Source organism: Macrotis lagotis, chromosome 7 (assembly GCF_037893015.1).
Source record: "Macrotis lagotis isolate mMagLag1 chromosome 7, bilby.v1.9.chrom.fasta, whole genome shotgun sequence".
In the NCBI taxonomy this organism is placed as follows: domain Eukaryota; kingdom Metazoa; phylum Chordata; class Mammalia; order Peramelemorphia; family Peramelidae; genus Macrotis; species Macrotis lagotis.
Window position 1 is genome coordinate 158249763 of NC_133664.1, and position 19488 is coordinate 158269250.

General features: G+C 35.1%; 1 protein-coding gene across 1 annotated transcript in view; it reads right to left on the minus strand.

The window, feature by feature from the left end:
• MAGI2 (membrane associated guanylate kinase, WW and PDZ domain containing 2) overlaps window positions 1-19488 on the minus strand; it is a 1847576-nt gene that overhangs the window by 328628 nt on the left and 1499460 nt on the right. Inside the window, exon 10 of the mRNA XM_074194021.1 lies at window positions 3686-4321. Within this exon, the coding sequence (XP_074050122.1) occupies window positions 3686-4321 (636 nt within the window). The remainder of the gene's footprint in view (window positions 1-3685; window positions 4322-19488) is intronic.

Consider the following 19488-nt stretch of genomic DNA (forward strand, 5'->3'; position numbering starts at 1 on the left):
ATATTTCTAAGAAATATTGGAAAAAATGTTATGGGTAATAGTGCAAATTATACATGAGCAACAATGAATTTCAGATGATATTAAAGGTATAAATTGTAATTATAAGGAATTTCATTGTAATCATTTTTCTCTCATTTTTCATCCTTTGCAAAAGAGACTCATTGGACACTTCATACATGAAAAAATTTCATAGCAGAGATTTGTTTATACAATACCTAATTTGTAAATAGCAAAGTCATGTTTAATTGAATTCTTCAATTATAGGAAATGATTCCAATATAATTATAGATTTTCATGTCTGATTTTTATAAAGAGGCACTGGATATTCATCTATAGAACTGATTAGTAAACAACATCTGTTTTAATGTGTTAAGTTAGCAATGGGAGAAATTAAAAGATGCTGTTCAAGGCTATATTGTAATGTTCTTAGAGGTATTTTGCAGCAAGTTCTTAAGGTCAAATACAAAATTGTTACCTTTTGAATTTATTTCCCTCCTTAGTGTAGGTATACAGTTCTTCTGTTGTAAAATATTGTTCTTCATTGCTGAGCAATTGCTTAATTTTCAGACCAAAAAGCAAAAAAATAAAAAATAAACAACATAGCACCTGCTTCAGGGGGAATAAACCTTACAGAGAGAATTATATAGGATTTGCATAAAATCGCAAAAAGAAGGTCATATCTAGGTAGTTTTAACTTAGCTATATTCCATTCAATAAGATGGAATTTCATATCTAGAGAATAGCTTATGAACTCTTTAGTTTAAAATCTTCATTTTTATAAGTAAGAAAACTGAGGCCCAGAATATTTTAAATGAAAAATAGTAATAGCTAACACTTACATATTTCTACATGTATATAGTGCTTTAAAGTTTGATTTTCAAGTTTGATATTTTCAATAAACCAGAGATTGATGCTATAATTGTTCTGATTTTGCAAATGAGGATAAGTCATTTGGCTATAGTCACCTAGCCAATTAAGCATCTGCATCAGGATCAATCAATCAGCAATCAATTATTAATTTCCTCCTATGTCCCAAACACCATCCTAATTGCTGCCATAGACTGGTTCTTTCTGATTTCAAGTCCAACACTATTCATATAGCTCAGTCAAACCTAGAACTCATGTCTCCATTTGTCATTGATATTTTCATTTAACTTCATAAGGATTTCATTTGAGTTTTGCTGTATTTTGCATCCAGGAAAAAGTATTATCTTCTTCTTCTTCTTTAGGTGTCTTTTCTTGACAAAGGAGACATAGAATTATGCTCTTAGATGAGAACCTTAATCAAGCTAGGTGACAACCTTCCTACTAGCCAATACCTCTTACATTGTGAACATCTCACATCATTTCCATCAATTCTTTCCTATTTCCAAAAGTCAGATCGAGAGGAATGTTTTCTTCAGTATATGGAGATTTGAAGTCCTAGGAACATGAAGACATATTCTGCCACTAGTATCTGCCACTATCTGTTTCTTTTCCAGAGACAAGATACAAAAACACAAACAGGACTGGATGGGAAAGATATTCCCCAAATGGGCAGGACTCCTAGTATAAAAGATCTTCATCAAGCATTATAGTTGTGACATCAGTTTGTTGGCATCAGTTTTCCATCCTCAACTTTTGGGAAAAAAATTGGGAAAGATGGGAGGGGGAAGAAATTTCTGGATCTGATCCCTATACTAGACCATTCCCTAATGTTGAAAATGAATGCCTAATCATTCTGGGGTGGGACAGTCACATTTATTCTGCTTCTTAAATCTAACAGTGATGTTCACAAAGCTTCTTTCCAATTATCATATAAATGTGTCCTGGCCCATCATGCAGAGAATTCTCATCAATGTTCCATGATTCTTTAATCTCTGAGAGAAAAAAGAAAGTGGGAGGTATGTAGAATCTATTTTTGTAACCCCCTGCCCCCCAGTATCTGCAAGAAAATCAATGGGAAGAGATAGGTCCTGGAGAAAGATGCCATGGAGGCCTGGAAAAGATGATGGATTGAGGTGCCACCATATGCAGAAGTCTTTTTTTTCTTAGGTTTTTTTTGCAAGGCAAATGGGGTTAAGTGGCTTGCCCAAGGCCACACAGCTAGGTAATTATTAAGTGTCTGAGACCAGATTTGAACCCAGGTACTCCTGACTCCAAGGCAGGTGCTTTATCCACTATGCCACCTAGCCGCCCCACATACAGAAGTCTTCTACAAAACCTGAGGACTACCATGGGGAAGAAATCTTCCTTCTCATATCTTTACACTGACACACACACACACACACACACACACACACACACACACACACACACACTTCAAGAAACTATAGTCCACGGGGGTGGCTAGGTGGCGTAGTGGATAGAGCACCAGCCTTGGAGTCAGGAGTACCTGGGTTCAAATCCAACCTCAGACACTTAATAATTACCTAGTTGTGTGGCCTTGGGCAAGCCATTTAACCCCATTGCCTTGAAAAATCCCCCCCAAAAAAACCCCAACAAAACTATAGTCCAGTTCTAGCTCTGATAATAGCCAAGATCACCGAAAGTTGTGAGTTCTGAGCACAGTTTCTGAATGATGGTGGGGTTAATAACATTTTTCTTTAAGCCTGCATTCTTGAACTTCTTTACGTATTTTTGGTGAGTGTGGCCTATTGTCAGTTGTGTGAATTCTGACTTCATGAATTACCTTCACTTTAATGCTGTATTCAAGCTGTCCTTTATTTACCAGGGTCCCTTATTTGTCCTTACCTCTCAATCCAACTTCAGTGCATTTGTTAGTAGGTATCAAGGAAAGTCACTAAGATATTTCTTCTAGACCCTTTCCCTTGCATTTCCTACTCCATTCCAATTCCAACCATCAGAAGTAGCAAAAGAAGAGGAAAATTGGTCAAATCTTGCTGTCTTACCAGCTATATTTAGTCACCACTGAGAAAGAAAGGAGGAAAAACCTGTTTGTCTCTCCTTACCCGTGTTCCACAGTACTTATTCCTTCTTTCCTGTCCCGAGATCCCAAGAATCTTCCTTACCCTCTAATTCCAAATATCATCTGTCCAACTCTTCATATCTTCTCCCTTCCCTAATTCTTGTTTTATTTCTCACTTCAGGAACTCTCCTCTGCTCTTCATCCCTGCCTTCATTGCACCCTTGCTGTAGGCCATTCATGAACTAGATAGGGAATGACAGATTCTATTATTTCTTCAATTGTTGCCAAGGCTTCAACTGGGGTACAAATGCTCTTGGCAAGTCAAGTTTAGCCTGAATCGTTTTTTTTTATAGATTTTCTATTATTAGAAAATATTTTCTATTAGTTATTAATCTTTTAATTGTTAGAAAATTATTTTCTATCAATAGATTTTCTATTATTTCATATAATAGAGGGGGTTCCCAGGCCATACCATTTCATAAAACTTTATCTAATTCAAAATAACTTTCAAGATAGAGAAAACTTCCCAAACCCAAATTTTTACTATTTTTCTCTTTTTTTTCTTTTGCCATTTGGTATCTCTGAAAAATCATTTCTTACCCTTATCTGAATATTTTCTTCTCTGTAAAATATAATTTCATCACAATTCACAGTTATATCATCATCATTACACAGATACCACTTTCCTCTACATTACCCCCTCATTCCAGAACAGGGATGATACTTTACACCTTTCACAATCAGGTTCCAATAATTGAACTGATATTTTAGACTTACCTCCTCTATGGATAATCAAAGAAGTCTCACTTCCAATGGGACACTCTTTCAGTATATCCACGACTTCTGTATGGCTCAAGTTCTGTACATTCTGCTGGTTGATCTCAATGATGAGGTCACCTTCACATAAGCCAGGGCATCCCTGAATGTCTAGAATTTGCTTCACCCTTTGTCCTGTAGGACTGTCTGCAATTGTGAAGCCAAAGCCCTGGGCACCTTTCACAATGGTTAAGGTCATGAGTTCAGCTTGTGTAGCTCCTGAAGAAGCCATTGACACATTATCATCATGAATGGGAGGCGGGAATGTGCCATCAAGCTGACCATCAGCTGGGATGGAGTGCAAAGAATGTGGAGGTCGATCTGTTACATCTGGAACAGATTGGGAGGTCCTAGAAATGTATTCCAAATACGTTTCATAGTTATGTCTTCCATTGACCACTACAGGGGGTCTTTCCATTACTGCAAGAGGTGGCACCATGTTGTTAACAGGATCTTCGGGATCAAAGGGTAAAGGATATCCACGACACAACACCAGGTTGACACTCTGACCAATAGGAACAGACTGGAAAAGTTTGACTACATCTGCATGAGTATGTCCAAGGACACAAACTTCATTAATATAGACAATGACATCACCTAGGAAAAAAAGAGAAAAGATTGACACCATGAGATAAAGTCACTTAATGTTGACATAAAGGAATGGAATTTTTATGACACTAATCAAGGAATTTCTTTGTAACCCCCTGCCCCCCCCCCAGTATCTGCAAGAAAATCAATGGGAATAATATTTAAATTCACTGGAGAAAACAGAGTTGTTATTGCTCTGTCAATAAATGTAATAATTGAATGCAGAATAAATGCTATATATTTAGACTCAATAATTGCTCAAAAACAAGTTTATATCTAAAAAGAAAATGATTAATGGCAGTGAATTTTTATATATAAAAATTCTTTAATTCTCTGTTTTTTACTCATCCTTGTATGTAATTCATCTATGAGAATTTTCAAATTCTTTGCAAGTTGAGTTCATGATATTTTAGTTGGTAGATGACAGGTTCTAACAGTTACTTGGATAAACATGCCAAACAAACCTTTTAAGAATCAGGCTTTTATTTTCTTTTTTCAGGAGATTTTGAATGAATTTATTTTCTGGACTGCACTTGGTGCATTCAAGTCCAGGGAAAGAAAAAGAATCAGATGTTTTGACTCCAACTCTGCTATAATTGGCCTTAGGACCTAGAACAAGCATCTCCCTCTTGTCATTTTTCAAAATTTATAAAACAGCATGATTTTTTGGGTTATCTTTTTAATGAAACACCACAGAGATGTAGGCAGCCAAGGTTATAGGGTTAGGAATAGAGTTTTGAGTTGTACTTTCAATGGCATAGGGAGCTTCTGATTAGAAATGTCTTCTACCAATGAAGATCAGAATTTCTCTGCTACTTTTCTAATTAGAGTAAGGGTTTATTGTGTCACAAACCTATTTGACACTCTAGTAAAGGTTGTAGACCCCTACTCAGGATGATGTCATCAAATGCATGAATGCTTAGGATTATAAAGCATATTAAAGTTATTAAAATTCAGTAATAAAAACATAAAAAATCATAAATTAACAAATCTAAAATTAAGAATGCCAGTCTAAGAGAGGTGCTTGGACAAGGTGAATGACTAAGTAACTGATCTAGGATCACATTTCACCCTGGCTCTATTCATTATGGCACACTGTCTCTTCTAGCAGAGATTAAATGGCTACAACATAAATTTTAATCCAATTAAATGGGCCAACTTTGAATATATGTATAGAAAATTCTTTCCCACCAAAATACATGTGAAAAATATGACTTTTGGGTTGTGTTAAAGGCCTAAAAATTATCTAATTTTTGAGAACTAATTATGAAAACTAAGGGTGTCTGAGCATCATGAAGGTAATGAGAGAAGAAATTTCTGTTTTCAAAAACTGTCAATGAAAAAATAGACATCAACTTCACTAGGGTCATTTTGAAAAAAAGTATGTCTTAGAGTGGAGATAGGATAAAAATACAGGAGAATTAATTCTGGATTATCTTGATCTTTGAATAGTTTTAGAAATTATGTTTAAAGATCCCAGAGTTTATAATTATGATTTTCTCATATTGGTCAGGCATGGATGACTTAAAAAAACCTCCACAATCACCTAATTAATTTCATATGAAAGGGACATAATTATAATAATATTGTAATGGGATCTTAACCTCTCAGAAATCTAGGTTAGATTTAATACTATTATTTTTTTATTACTTTGACATTTCTCAAAAATGTTAAAAGAAGAATTCATAAGCCCTCTATGAATGATAGAAGCAAATGTGGGTGGTTTTTGTTTTTGTTTTTGGCCTTTATCTTCTTTTTGCCTTATGTCCAGAACTTAGCACAATTATAATGGTTAAACTGGACTGCATTGTAAAATTGGTTATATTTGGTTTGAGTGAGTCACTCTAAAGTAGCAACCTAGAAGTAGCTAGTGCTGACCATAATACCTCACACATAGTATATGTTTAATAAACACTCGTTGAATTGCTGCTTATAGTACTTTAAGTGAGATATTATGACCCTTGGGAAAATGGACCCAACCAACTGTTCTGACCACCATATAGACCTGAGTTCAATTATCTAATTCATTAATCTTGTAGTTTTTATTATGAGATGTTCTGATCTTTATCCATCTCCAACTAGAAAGGTATAAGAAGGACTGTGATGGAGTCAGCTTGGACTAGAGATCCAGTTTCCAAAATCTAATTGTTAAAGTTTCAAAGTGAATATTTATGTTTTTTGTCTTTGACTTGTTGCAATTGTGTCTGCTTTTATGTGGTTCCATTTAGGGTTTTCTTGGCAAAGATTCTGGAGTGGTTTGCCATCTCCTTTTCCAGCTCATTTTATAGATGAGAAAGCTGAGGCAAATAGAATCTTGCTTAAGTGATTTTCTCAGGGTCACAAAGCTATAGTAAGTGTCTGAGATCAGATTGTAAGTCTGATTTTTCCTCATACATATCCAAATAGTAACTTGAATTTTGGGAGCCACAGTAAAAGTACCTGGAAAGTAGTAGATTAATTATTTAGGGGATTAGGTTTAAAAAAGTAATTCTAAGAAATTTGCATGAGGTCGTAAACTAAATTGTTTCTACAGTCCTCATTCATTTGCTTGAGAGACAAAATTGTGTTGTGGAAAGGGTGGTAAGAGTCAGGAGATTTGGGTTTAAATTTTGGCTCTTCCATTTAGATGTATGGCTATGGCTAAGTGCTTAATCTCTTTGAGCTTCCATGTGTCTCACTTATGATGAGGGAGTAATAAGACCTGTACTAGCTATTTACTGAGTTATTGGGAGAATTATCTGAAGTAATCTCTGTTAAGTAATGCATACACCATAAAGATCTATACAAATATAAACTATTTATGTTGACCACAGAAGGAGAGAACGGAAATTGTTGGTGAAGACCCTGATGTTGGGAAAGACTGAAGGCAAATGGAGAAAGGGATGGTAGAGAATGAGTGAACTTAAAAAGACTTTAGGAGATGGCGGGCTATCTCCTAGCTTAGCCCATGAAGGCTTTGGAATATTCCATAAGGCCATGAAGAATCAAGACATGACTGAACAACTGACCAAAAACAATATATTGATTTACCTGAGTTAAGTGCACATGTACCTGCAAAATGGATGCAATTTGTGAATGGGGAGAAATAAAGACTTGACGAAAATAACTATGGAGATTGTGGGCTATGTGAGCAGGAAAGAGATCATCAAGAACCTGAAAGATAGTTTTCATCCTGAGGTAAGCCTTAATACTAATGACCATGAAAATCTCTTACTAACTTTGATCTATTTCTGAACTACCTTCCTTTCTCTATAGGTCTTTATACAAGGAGAAACCAAAAAAGTAACATGGAGAGCTCTCAATATTCTTTGCCAGGTCTAATGAATAGGTATTTCTATTATAGTGATAAATGGTATCTATTTGGAGTTTTAATGAGCTCTCAGTGTTAGTAATGGAATAAGTACTATTTGTGGCTTTTAATTTATGAATGATACTTTCCCTTAAAGTACTCTTTAAAGGAATCAAGTAAGCAAATGACAAAGGACATTGTAAAGATGTAACTTTAGAGGGAAGATATAGATGTTTTAAGAGTAAAAAAAATAAGTGGTTAGTACATGATTAAACTCTCTAATAACCTGGCAGTACTTTATTGCATACTGGAAACATTTTGACAGCTAAATAATGATTCAGCCCTAACTTTTTCTCGGATGGAGAGGTATGTGAATATTTTCCAGATTTCATTGAACTATATACTCAAGTGGAACATTTTTAGATTCTCTCTTCTGAATGGTGGAATAGTAGAAGGCTAAGAGAATAGTAGATGATGCTAAGTTCAAATCCAATCTTAGACACTTACATGCTACATGACCCTGGAAAAATAACTCTATTTGCCTTTGTTTCCTTATCTATAAATTGAGGATAATAATAGCATCTACTTGGTGGGTTTCTAGTAAGGATAAAGTGAGACAATAATTGTATAAAATAAATCACAAATCTTAAAGCAGTATGTAAATGCTGGCTATTATAATTAAATAAAAATAAAACCCCTTCCTTCCCCAAACATAGTGGTGTCCTACCTGATGTGGACAGAGATAGAATAGGTAAGTATAGTAAAAGGAGTATATGGAAATCTGGCTATAGTTCCCTCCTTGTTACACTATATTAAGTGTGTCCTGTCTGCCAATGGAATCAGGAAGGGAACGAGACTTAAAGATGTTAAAGTGGGGTTAACAGGTTTGTTTTGTGTTGATTTTTACTCTGAAGTAATAAGGAATATTTATCTGGCATGAAGATAAAACTAAACATTCTTCATAGCACATGACTTTAATATCATTCATTCATTCAATACACTGTCACTAAGCTCCAAATATATAAATGGAATAGGCACAGTGAGGTGTACAGTAAATAGAGTGTTAAGGCTAGAGTCAGGAAGACCAAGTTCAGATTCAGTTTCAGACATTTATTAGCTGTGTGACTATGGGCAAGTCACTTAACCCTGTTTGTCTCAGTTTCCTCATCTGTCAAATGAGCTGGAAAAGGAACTAATAGCTTTTCCAAGAAAGCCCTAAAAGGAGTCACAAAGAGTCAAGACAGCTGAGAAAGACTAAACAATAACAACAAAATATGAATGGAATGAAATCTGGGTGCTGTAGAGAAAAATATATTATGGTAATAAATCGACTCATGCATAAATAGAGCCACCATATTTGATTTTACTGTTCCCTGTTTATTATTGTTCCTTGGCAATGGTATAAGTGCACTAGCCTGGTTATGAATAAACTAGTTACTCTCCCTTATTATAGCAACTTTAATATGACATTGAAGGGAACAGATTAAGTCCAAATAAAGGCCTGAATATGAGAGAACTCAGGGTATTTTTCATGATTTTTTCAGGAAATAGGATGGAATTTTTCTTGTCTTTGCTAACTTTGTCTCTTGAACAAAAACTCTATACCCCTAAATACTGCTGAATCATAGACCTATTATGCAATTTGAAAATTATATTCTCAATTTCCCTTTAATACCTCAGGGAATAAAAGGGAAGGAAATGTTATTTAGCACTTGATATAAATCAATTAAACCTTAATGTACCACCCAGGGTCAGGTAAAGAAAAAGGACCTTAAGTGAAGCATTATGGTTTATTGGCAACAGATCTTAGACTCAGAGCAAGGAGATCTGGGTTCAAGGTCTGATTTTGATTCTTGCTAGCTCTTTAACCATTGTCAACTCACTTAAAATTCTTAAAAGTCTTAATTTCCTTATTGTAAAATGGATAGAATAGTATTTGTTATGAGGAGTGTTATGAGGAAAGTGCTTTGTAAACCGCAAAGCCCTTTAAAAGTGTAATTTGTTATACTTTGGTGATACTATTAGATGTCAGAAGGTACTATGAGCTTTAGGGAACTAGAAGAGCTAATTGACAGATGATGGAATGAAATTGCTGGTGAATCTAAAGTACACATGACCCTCATCAACTAGAACTTATTAAGATTAATATTGTAGAACAGGAATGGAGTTTGACTTTTTTGCCAAGGGCTAGTTTCTTAGGGTTACTAGGTTTCTAGGCCATCTTTTTCTAGTCTTCTCTCTAAGTTACTGATAGGCATTTGGTATCCAAGCAGCCCCTTCTTTGTGAAACTCCACTTGGAGAAATGGGATGCTCTCAGATGACAATTTTCCTGTTTCCTTTTTCTTTCTTGGACATGAGCTTTTGAGACTTTCCCTGAGTTTGCCTCCTAAAATGTCCAAGAATCTTTGGAGAGGTACAAATTAATTCCATCTTCTCTTTATATTTATAAAGCATGTTTGGTACATGAATAGGAGGCTATACATTATATTATGACATTATATTATAATTAAAACTCCTCTGTGCAGATTAGCTATTTCATCAGAACATTTATCTTTGTGGATATAAAGGAATGAAGATAAAAGATAAAGTCCTGGATTCTTGAAGAGGATGCTTACAGCAAAAGTTCTGGCAACTCTTACAGATCTGGAAATATGTGCCAGTGACAGACTGTCATCCAGATTCTAGTCTATTCACCAAAGTGCAGGGAAAGTCATCAGAGAAAAGATGGCTGTCAAGTGATACATTTTTAGATAATAGTAACTTATTAAACCATCTCTTCAAGCATGGAAGTTCAATCGCCATCATTGTAACTTATTTCTACCTCAAGGAAACTACATCATTTTGACAATTGTAGAAATTACTATATATGTACATATTAGGCTTGTGCTTTCAAACATCCATGTTTTAATGGAGAAATTTAAATATATGAAAGGTCCCAAAGTTGATAATACAAATGATGCTGTTTGATAAAAATCCTTAGATTATAGGCAATATTCTTAATAAACTAATGACTGAATTGATCTGTATCTACACTTATCCCAAGTCAGTGGTTAACACTGTATACCCCAGAGTAGGATTATGGGACCAGAGTGAAATCAGCTGATGGGCTTTTGCATACAATACAGTAAATCTTGTCTAAAGCTACCTTTTTTCTACAAAAATGTCAGTATACCAACATACTCCTTTTCATCCTTGCCAGGCATATCAAAAGAAAATCATTTAATCTTTTGGCACATTTCTTATAAAAGGTTGCCAAGCTCATATACTATGTAATACAAAGAAAAAAATGACTTGGGTTATCATTGGATGTTATTAATATGTATTTAATAAATCTGGTCTTAGACACTGACTAGTTATATGACTCAGGGCAAGTCACTTAACCCTGTTTAATCTCCATTCCTCATCTATAAAATGAGCTAGAGAAGGAATGGCAAACCACACAAACATTTTTGCTAAGAAAACCCAAAATAGGTTCACAAAGAATCAGATACAATTGAAACAACTGAACAACAACAGCAACAGATAAATTATATCATAAACATAAATCTGAAATACCTCATCTAAATTACTGTTTCCTTAATCAATGAGCACAGTACTTTGGCACCTTATAACTTGCAGTTGCCACAAAAAGGAAGGTCAACTGAGTTGCTGGGTGGCAAAGTAGTTGTTACAGTTAAGTGCCCTGAAGACTTTCTCCTATATTGGAGCTGCCAAAAACCAACATAAAATCTCAGAGTGGCAAAGATGTTGGTTGGAAGTTTAAATGAATGGCTTAAAAAAAGTATGACAGTAATATTTCTGTTGCAGAACTGATTATTGCAGAGAGAGACAGACATAGCAAGCTTGGTAAAACTCTGGGAAATGGAAGTTAGAATCCAGGGATCTGGTATTCCTAAGAGTCTTCCATGGCATATATCTGTATTTTTTTTTGTATTGTGATCTGGAGGAAATTTAATCTAGGGGGCATTTTGAAAATTCTCTAAAGACTTGGACAAACAAATTGGTAGTGAGGAGTCTAGTTCAAGATGTCAGAGATAGTTATATCCTTAATAATATCTTCAACCATATTATTAACAAACTGCTTTATTGAGAGAATGGCAGCGAAACAGGATAAGGCACTGATACCTGAAGATATCTTTCATTTTATCATTCTTCTTTGCAATTTTTCACTGGGGTAGAATACAGGAAGTAGAATTAGCACCATCATTATCAGGAGAAAAGTGTCTTCTTTAACTCCTAAAGAGACTGAATTTGGTTTGGGGTAGAGGGTTTCTATGAATTCAATTATTTGTTGAACTGGGACAGAAGTGGAGAAAGTAGAGAACAGACCTCCTTCAGTTTTATTTGGTCATTAAAAGTGACAAAAACTGACATATCAAGATACATTATAGACAAAGAAAATGGTAGGTAAATGATCGTTTCCTGGCTTTAAGCAAATTACTCAGGGTCAGTCAAACTACACAGAATAATTGAACCTACATCTTATTTTTTAAGGATATCACTGAAAGGTTACTTTTACAGCTTCAATAGTAATCTATTCTATTCACAACTCTTATTATCTAAAAGTTTTTTGTTATTCCCAGTGTACTTTCTTCATGCTGTAAATCAAGACAATTTCCTTTTGTCTATACTCCAAGTGAAGCATTATTATGCTGTTTTATAAATGTAATGATCTAGATTCTGAATATACATATTATATATATATATAATATGTATATAAATTGTCCTTAATTCCTTGTAGGTTACAAGAACAATCATTAATTGAAAGAGAATTGTACCTGGGATGTAGTAACTTTGTTAGGTTATAGACTTGAAAACATTTGGCTTAAAGATACACTGTTGTAGAAATTTATTGCATCATACTGGGATGGTGAAAAAGAAAGAAATATTTGGGCATTCATAAGGCCTCTGCTATGGAAAGTTAAAGAATCACATGAAAATATCTTTATTAGAATGAGTTTATTAATTTCTAATTAGTATGATAGAAATAATATTAATGATGAAAATAAATCTAATCAAGGTGTGTCTTTGACTTTAGGGGAGATTATTGAAAAAGAGAATATGTTTTTTCTTTAAATGATAAGAACTCATCCATCAACCAGTTGCAAATATAAAAAGACCTCCAATCATGTGTGGACTGGTAGCATAATAGTGGAAAAGGAGCAAGAGATCCTTGATTTAGTAAAGTTTCTAGATCACCTAAACATTATTTTTTATGTTGATACTTTGTGTGTGGTCCTTGTGCATAGTCTTTATTGATGAAAATGCTAGAAGAAATTCTTGTCACATATGATACTGGAAGATATAAATAACCTGTAATATTGTTGAAAGAGGCTCAATATGGTATACAGCAATCCACTATATCACAAAAAAAGAAAACACAAATTGAAGACAAAAAAAAAGGAGAAATAAGTTCCTGTAGTAGAAATCAGAAAAGAAATAGATGCTTCATCTTGGAATTTCTGATTAAGAGGAGGAAGAGACAATTATAATCTAACATATATACTAAAATTTAAGAGAGTAGATTTCAAAATGTTTGGAGAAAGACATCCCATAAATTAAAATTCTACAGGGGAAAATATCTCATGAGGGGCAGAGCTCTCAAGAATGAAATGATGAAATGTCAAAATAAATAGCTCTAATGAGGAGAAAGGAAAATAAGGAACCATCTAAAGAGACTTATGGGAATATACAGGGATCCTTATATATCTCTAAAAATTTAGAGAGCATTTCTGGCCAAGATAGCGGAGAGAAGACAGGCACAATTCTAAAATCTCCTGATCTTTCCCCATATATGATATGAAACAAATCTCTTAACAGAAATCTGATCAACAAAACCAAGAAAGAAAATCAAGGAGAAAGAACATCTACCTCAGGATTTGTCTTCCGTGGTCCTGGGCGAGTCTGGGTGTAGAGGGTGGATCAGCCACGGATCAGCCTGATTAGTGTGGGGTTAGAGCCCTGGGAGCCTGAGGGCCTGAGAACCAGACCTGCTTGATCAGCGGGGTTAGAGCCTGGTTGACTGTAGGCTTGTGTCAACTAGGGAGCAGAGGCATTGGTGTTGGCGCTGACCCTTGGGAGCTTGTCAGCAGGGCTGGGAAGAGAGTTCTGGTGCAGGAGAGCTGTGGACATCATCCCTGGGCTCCTCTGGTCTGGAGGAACACTGTGTTCACACCTTCATTTCATCTGAAGCCTCTTCCCAGAACAAACACAATTACAGACCTTCTGCCCCAGGTACAGGTTTGTGAGCAGAACAAACTCAGCTGACAATAGGGAGAGGGATGACCTCACCCTAGAGTAAAGCCCACCATTGACTGCAGAAAAAATTATTTCACAGCTTCAATCACTCCCACCAGGCCAAGGGAGAAGGCCTCAATCAAAGTCACAGACACTCCAGAGAATGCAACCAGCACCCCCTACTGGCCAGCTTGAGAAATTGCACTCATTGAGTAAAGCCTCTAGGGATCCCAACACCAAACCTCTGTGAATGAGCCCCTCCCCAACTCAAGGTCTTAGCAAAAAATGAAGAAAGGTCAGCAGAAAGGTGAATCTATAGAAAAATTCTTGGAAGGAAAAGACCTTAACTCAGAGAGACCTAGAACCTTTGAGGAGAATATGATCTGGACTCCAGCACAGAAAGACTTCCTTGAAGAAATAAGAAAGGAGTTTAAAAATCATTTGGAAAATTTGGGAAAAGAAACCCAAAAGAAGATTAACACCTTGCAACAAGAAAACAAATCACTGGAAAATACAATTGGACAAATACAAAATGAGACTAACTCTCTCAGATCCTCAACTGGACAAATATAAAATAAGAATAATTCTCTCAGATCCTCAACTGGGAAAATGCAAAAAGAAAATAATGGTCTCAAACCCTCAATTGGTCAAATGGAAAGTTCTGTCAAAAATAGAAATGACCAATTGGAAAAGGAGTTGCAAAAGGTAAATGACAAAAACTCCTCTCTAAAAAAAAAGAATGGAGTCTGTGGAAACTAAAGACTTCATGAGATAGCAAGAGTCTGTTAAACAAAACCAAAAATAGAAAAAATAGAAGAAAATGCAAAATACCTCATCAGCAAAACCATTGACATCAAGAATAGATCAAGGAGGGACAACCTGAGAATTATTGGACTTCCTGAAAACATTGAAGAGGAAAAAAGAGTCTGTAATTAATATCACGGGATCTAGTGATGGAAAATTGCCCTGATATCATGGAAGCAGAGGGAAAAATAGTTATTGAAGGAATACATCGATCTCCTCCAGAAAGAGATCCTAAAATGAAAACACCAAGGACTGTTATGGCCAAATTCCAGAACTGTCAGATAAAAGAGAAAATCCTGCAAGCAGCCAGAAAGAAACAATTTAAATACCAAGGATCCACAATAGGGATTGTGCAGGACCTGGCTGCATCAACATTAAAGTATCAAAGGGCCTGGAACGAGATATTCTGAAGAGCAAGGAAGTTTGGAATGCAGCCAACAATCTACTATCCCGAAAAGCTGAGCCTTCTTTTTCAGGGGAAAAAGATGAACATTTAATGAAATGGAAGAATTCCAAGAATTCCTGATGAAAAGACCAGAGCTAAATAGAAAATTTGGACATCAAACAGGAGGTTCAAGAGACACATGAAAAGGTAAAGAAAAGGGGGTAAAGAAAATAAAACTGCTATCCAATAAGATGAAACTATATCCCAGCATGGGAAAAAAGATTCTCATAATTCTTGAGAATTGTAACTCTAACAGAGGAAATATACCTAGACAAAAGTGATGGACACTCATAACTTATCCATGAGACTGCTATCCAATGGGATGAAACTGGCTAGAACCCTACTTGGGAGAAAGACTCTAGCTCAACCTCCCACTCTCAAGAATTATAACCCTATTAGATAGAATATACTTAGCTAGAAGTGATGGATACTTAGAATTTTCTATGACTCAGATAGAATGATATATAAAAACACCTCCTTCTTAAAAGGGGGTGGGCAGGAAGGGATTGAATGGGGTAAATCTCATTACATTAAGAGGTACAAAAAGACCTGTGGTAATAGAGGGGAAGAAAGGAGGAGAAGAGAAACACCTGAATCTTCCTCTCATCAAACTTAGCTTAAAGTTAACTTACACATATACTCAGTTAACTTAAAAAACATCTTACCTTTCAAGTAGTAAAAGGGGAAAAGGGAAGGGGGGAGGGAGACAGTGAGGGGGAGAAAAAGGGGGGAACTAGCAGAAGGAAGGGAAAAGGAAAAAAGAGGGAAAGGGGAAATAAAGGGGAGGGGGTGGATATAGGAGGGCAAAAACACTGAAAGGAAAGGTATTCAGAAACAAAATACTGGGGAAATATGGATAAAGGGGGGGAAAAGGGGAAAATACAATCACAGGGAAGATAGCATGAAGGGCAATAAGGAGTTAGTAATTATAACTTTGAATGTGAATGGAATGAACTCTCCCTTAAAACACAGAGTGGATTAAAAACCAGAATCCTACAATATTCTGCTTACAAGAAACTCATTTGCAGCAAAGAGATACATATATAAAAAGTTGGAGCAAAATATATTTTGCTTCAGCTGCAGTGAAAACAGCAGGGGTAGCAATCCTTAACTCCGACAAAGAAGCTGGAAAAATAGATAGCATTAAAAGAGATAAGAAAGGAAACTATATCCTCCTAAAAGGTACCATACACAATAAAGTGATTTCAATACTGAATATATACACACCCAATAGGATAGCATCCAAATTCTTAGAGGAGAAGCTGAAAGAACTACAGGAAGACATAGACAGCGAAACTCTACTAGTGAGAGATCTCAACCTCCTGCTCTCAGATCTAGATAAATTAAATCATAAAATAAACAAGTAAGAAGTTAAGGAGGTAAATAGATTGTTAGAAAAACTAGATATGATAGACTTATGGAGGAAATTGAATGGGGAAAGAAAGGAATATACCTTTTTTCCCTACAGTTCATGGCACTTATACAAAAACTGACCATGTACTAGGGCATAAAAACCTAATGATCAACTGAAAAAAGGCAGAAATAGTGAATACATCTTTCTCACATCACAATGCAATAAAAGTCATATGCAGTTTTGGGCCAGGGAGATATAGACTCAGAACTAATTGGAAACTGAATAACCTCATTTTAAAGAATGAGCGGATCAAACAACAAATTACAGAAAGAATTATTTTATCCTAGATGATGACAATAATGAAACAACATACCAAAACCTATGAGATTCACTCAAAGTGGCTGTCAGGGCATATATTATATCTTTAAATGCTTACATGAATAAATTAGAGAAAGAGGAAATCAATGAATTAGAGAAAGAACAAATTAAAAATCCCCAATTAAATACCAAATTAGAAATTCTAAAAATTAAAGGAGAAATTAATAAAATCAAAAGCAAAAAAATTATTGAATGAATAAATAAAATAAAAAGTTGGTTTTATGAAAAAACCAATAAAATTGATAAACCTCTGCTCAATTTGATTAAAAGAAAGAAAGAAGGGGTGGCTAGGTGGTGCAGTGGATACAGCACCAGCCCTGGAGTCAGGAGTACCTGAATTCAAATCCAGCCTCAGAAACATAATAATTACCTAGCTGTGTGTGCCCTTAGGCAAGCCACTTAACCCCAATTGCCTTGAAAAAACCTAAAAAAAAATTTAAAAAAAGAAAGAAGAAAATCAAATTGCTAGTATCATAAATAAAAAGGGTGAACTCACCACCAATGAGGAGGAAATTAAAATAATAATTCAGAATTATTTTGCCCAACTCTATGACAATAAATTTGACAATCTAAGTGAAATGGACAAATATTTACAAAAATATAAGTTGCCCAGGTTAAATGAAGAGGAGATTAAATACCTAAACAACCCTATCTCAGAAAAAGAAATTCAACAATCTATCATTGAACTCCCCAACAAAAAATCTCCAGGGTCTGATGGATTCACAAATGAATTCTACCAAACATTTGGTAGAATTGGTTCCAATTCTATATAAACTCTTTTGAAAAATAGGGGAAACTGGAACTCTGCCTAACTTTTTCTATGACACCAATATGGGCTGATACGTAAACCAGAGAAAGAAAATTGTAGACCTATGTCCTTGATGAATATAGGTGCAAAAATCTTAAATAAAATCTTAGTAAAAGGATTACAACAAGTTATCACTAGGATAAAACATTTTGACCAGTTAGGATTCATCCCAGGAATGCAGGGTTGGTTCAATATTAGGAAAACTGTTAGTATAATTAATTATATCAACAACAAACCTATCAGAAATTATATGATCATATCAATAGATGCTGAAAAAACTTTTGACAAAAATACAGGACCCATTCCTACCTCAAAACACTAGAGAGTGTAGGAATAAATGGACTGTTCCTTAGAATAATAATATCTATCTGAAACTATCAACAAGCATTATATTCAATGAGGAGAGGCTAGAGGCATTCCCCATAAGATCAGGTGTGAGACAAGGATGCTCATTATCACCAGTACTATTCAATATTGTATTAGAAATGTTAGCTTCAGCAATTAGAGAACAAAAAAAAACTGAAAGAATTAGAATTGGGAAGGAAGAGACAAAAATTCTTACTCTTTGCAGATGACATGATGATAAACCTAGAGAGCCCCAAGAAATCATCCCCAAACTACTGGAAACAATTAGTAATTTTAGCAAAGTTGCAGGATATAAAATAAACCCTCATAAATCCTCAACTTTTCTATCTATGACTAGCAAGATACAACAGGAAGAGCTAGAAAGAGAAATCCCATTCAAAGTAACCTCAGACAATATAAAATACCTGGGAGTTTATTTGACAAGGCAGACTCAGAAATTTTTTGAAAACAATTATAAAGCACTTCTCACACAAATTAAATCAGATTTAAATAACTGGGCAAAAATCAACTGCTCATGGCTACGTCGAGCTAACATAATAAAAATGACAATTCTACCAAAACTAATCTACCTGTTTAGTGCCAATCAAAATTCCAAAAAATTACTTTAATGAGTTAGAAAAAGTTGTAAGTAAATTCATATGGAGAAATAAAAAGTCAAGAATTTCCAGGGATTTAATGAAAAAAAGTGCAAAAGAAGGGGGCTTAGCCCTACATGATCTAAAATTATATTATAAAGCATCAGTCATCAAAACTGTCTGGTATTGGCTAAGAAATAGAGTGGTGGACCAGTGGAATAGACCAGGTGAAATAGCAGGAAACAATTATAGTAATCTGCTGTTTGGTAAACCCAAAGAGTTCAGCTATTGGGATAAAAACTCTCTTTAATAAAACTGCTGGGAGGGGGTGGCTAGGTGGCATAGTGGATAAAGCACTGGCCCTGGAGTTAGGAGTACCTGGGTTCAAATCTTGTCTCAGACACTTAATAATTACCTAGCTGTGTGGCCTTGGGCAAGCCATTTAACCCCATTTGCCTTGCAAAAACCTAAAAAAAACTGCTGGGAAAATTGGAAGTTAATATGGAAGAAACTTAGATTAGACCAAGACCTCATACCCTATACCAAGATAAGATCCAAATGGATACAGGATTTAGACATAAAAAACAATATTATAAGCAAACTAGAAGATCAAGAACTAGTTTACTTGTCAGATCTATGGAAAGGGAAGCAGTTTATGACTAAGGAAGTGATAGAGAACATCACTAAAAACAAAGTAGATGATTTTGATTACATTAAATTAAAAAGCTTTTGCACAGACAAAACCACTGTAACCAAGATCAAAAGAAATATAGTAGACTGGGAAACAATCTTTACAACTAATGTTTCTGACAAAGGACTCATTTCTAAAATATACAGAGAACTGAGTCATATTTAAAAAAAAGCCATTCCTCAGTTAACAAATTGTCAAAGGATATGCAAAGGCAATTTGCAGATGATG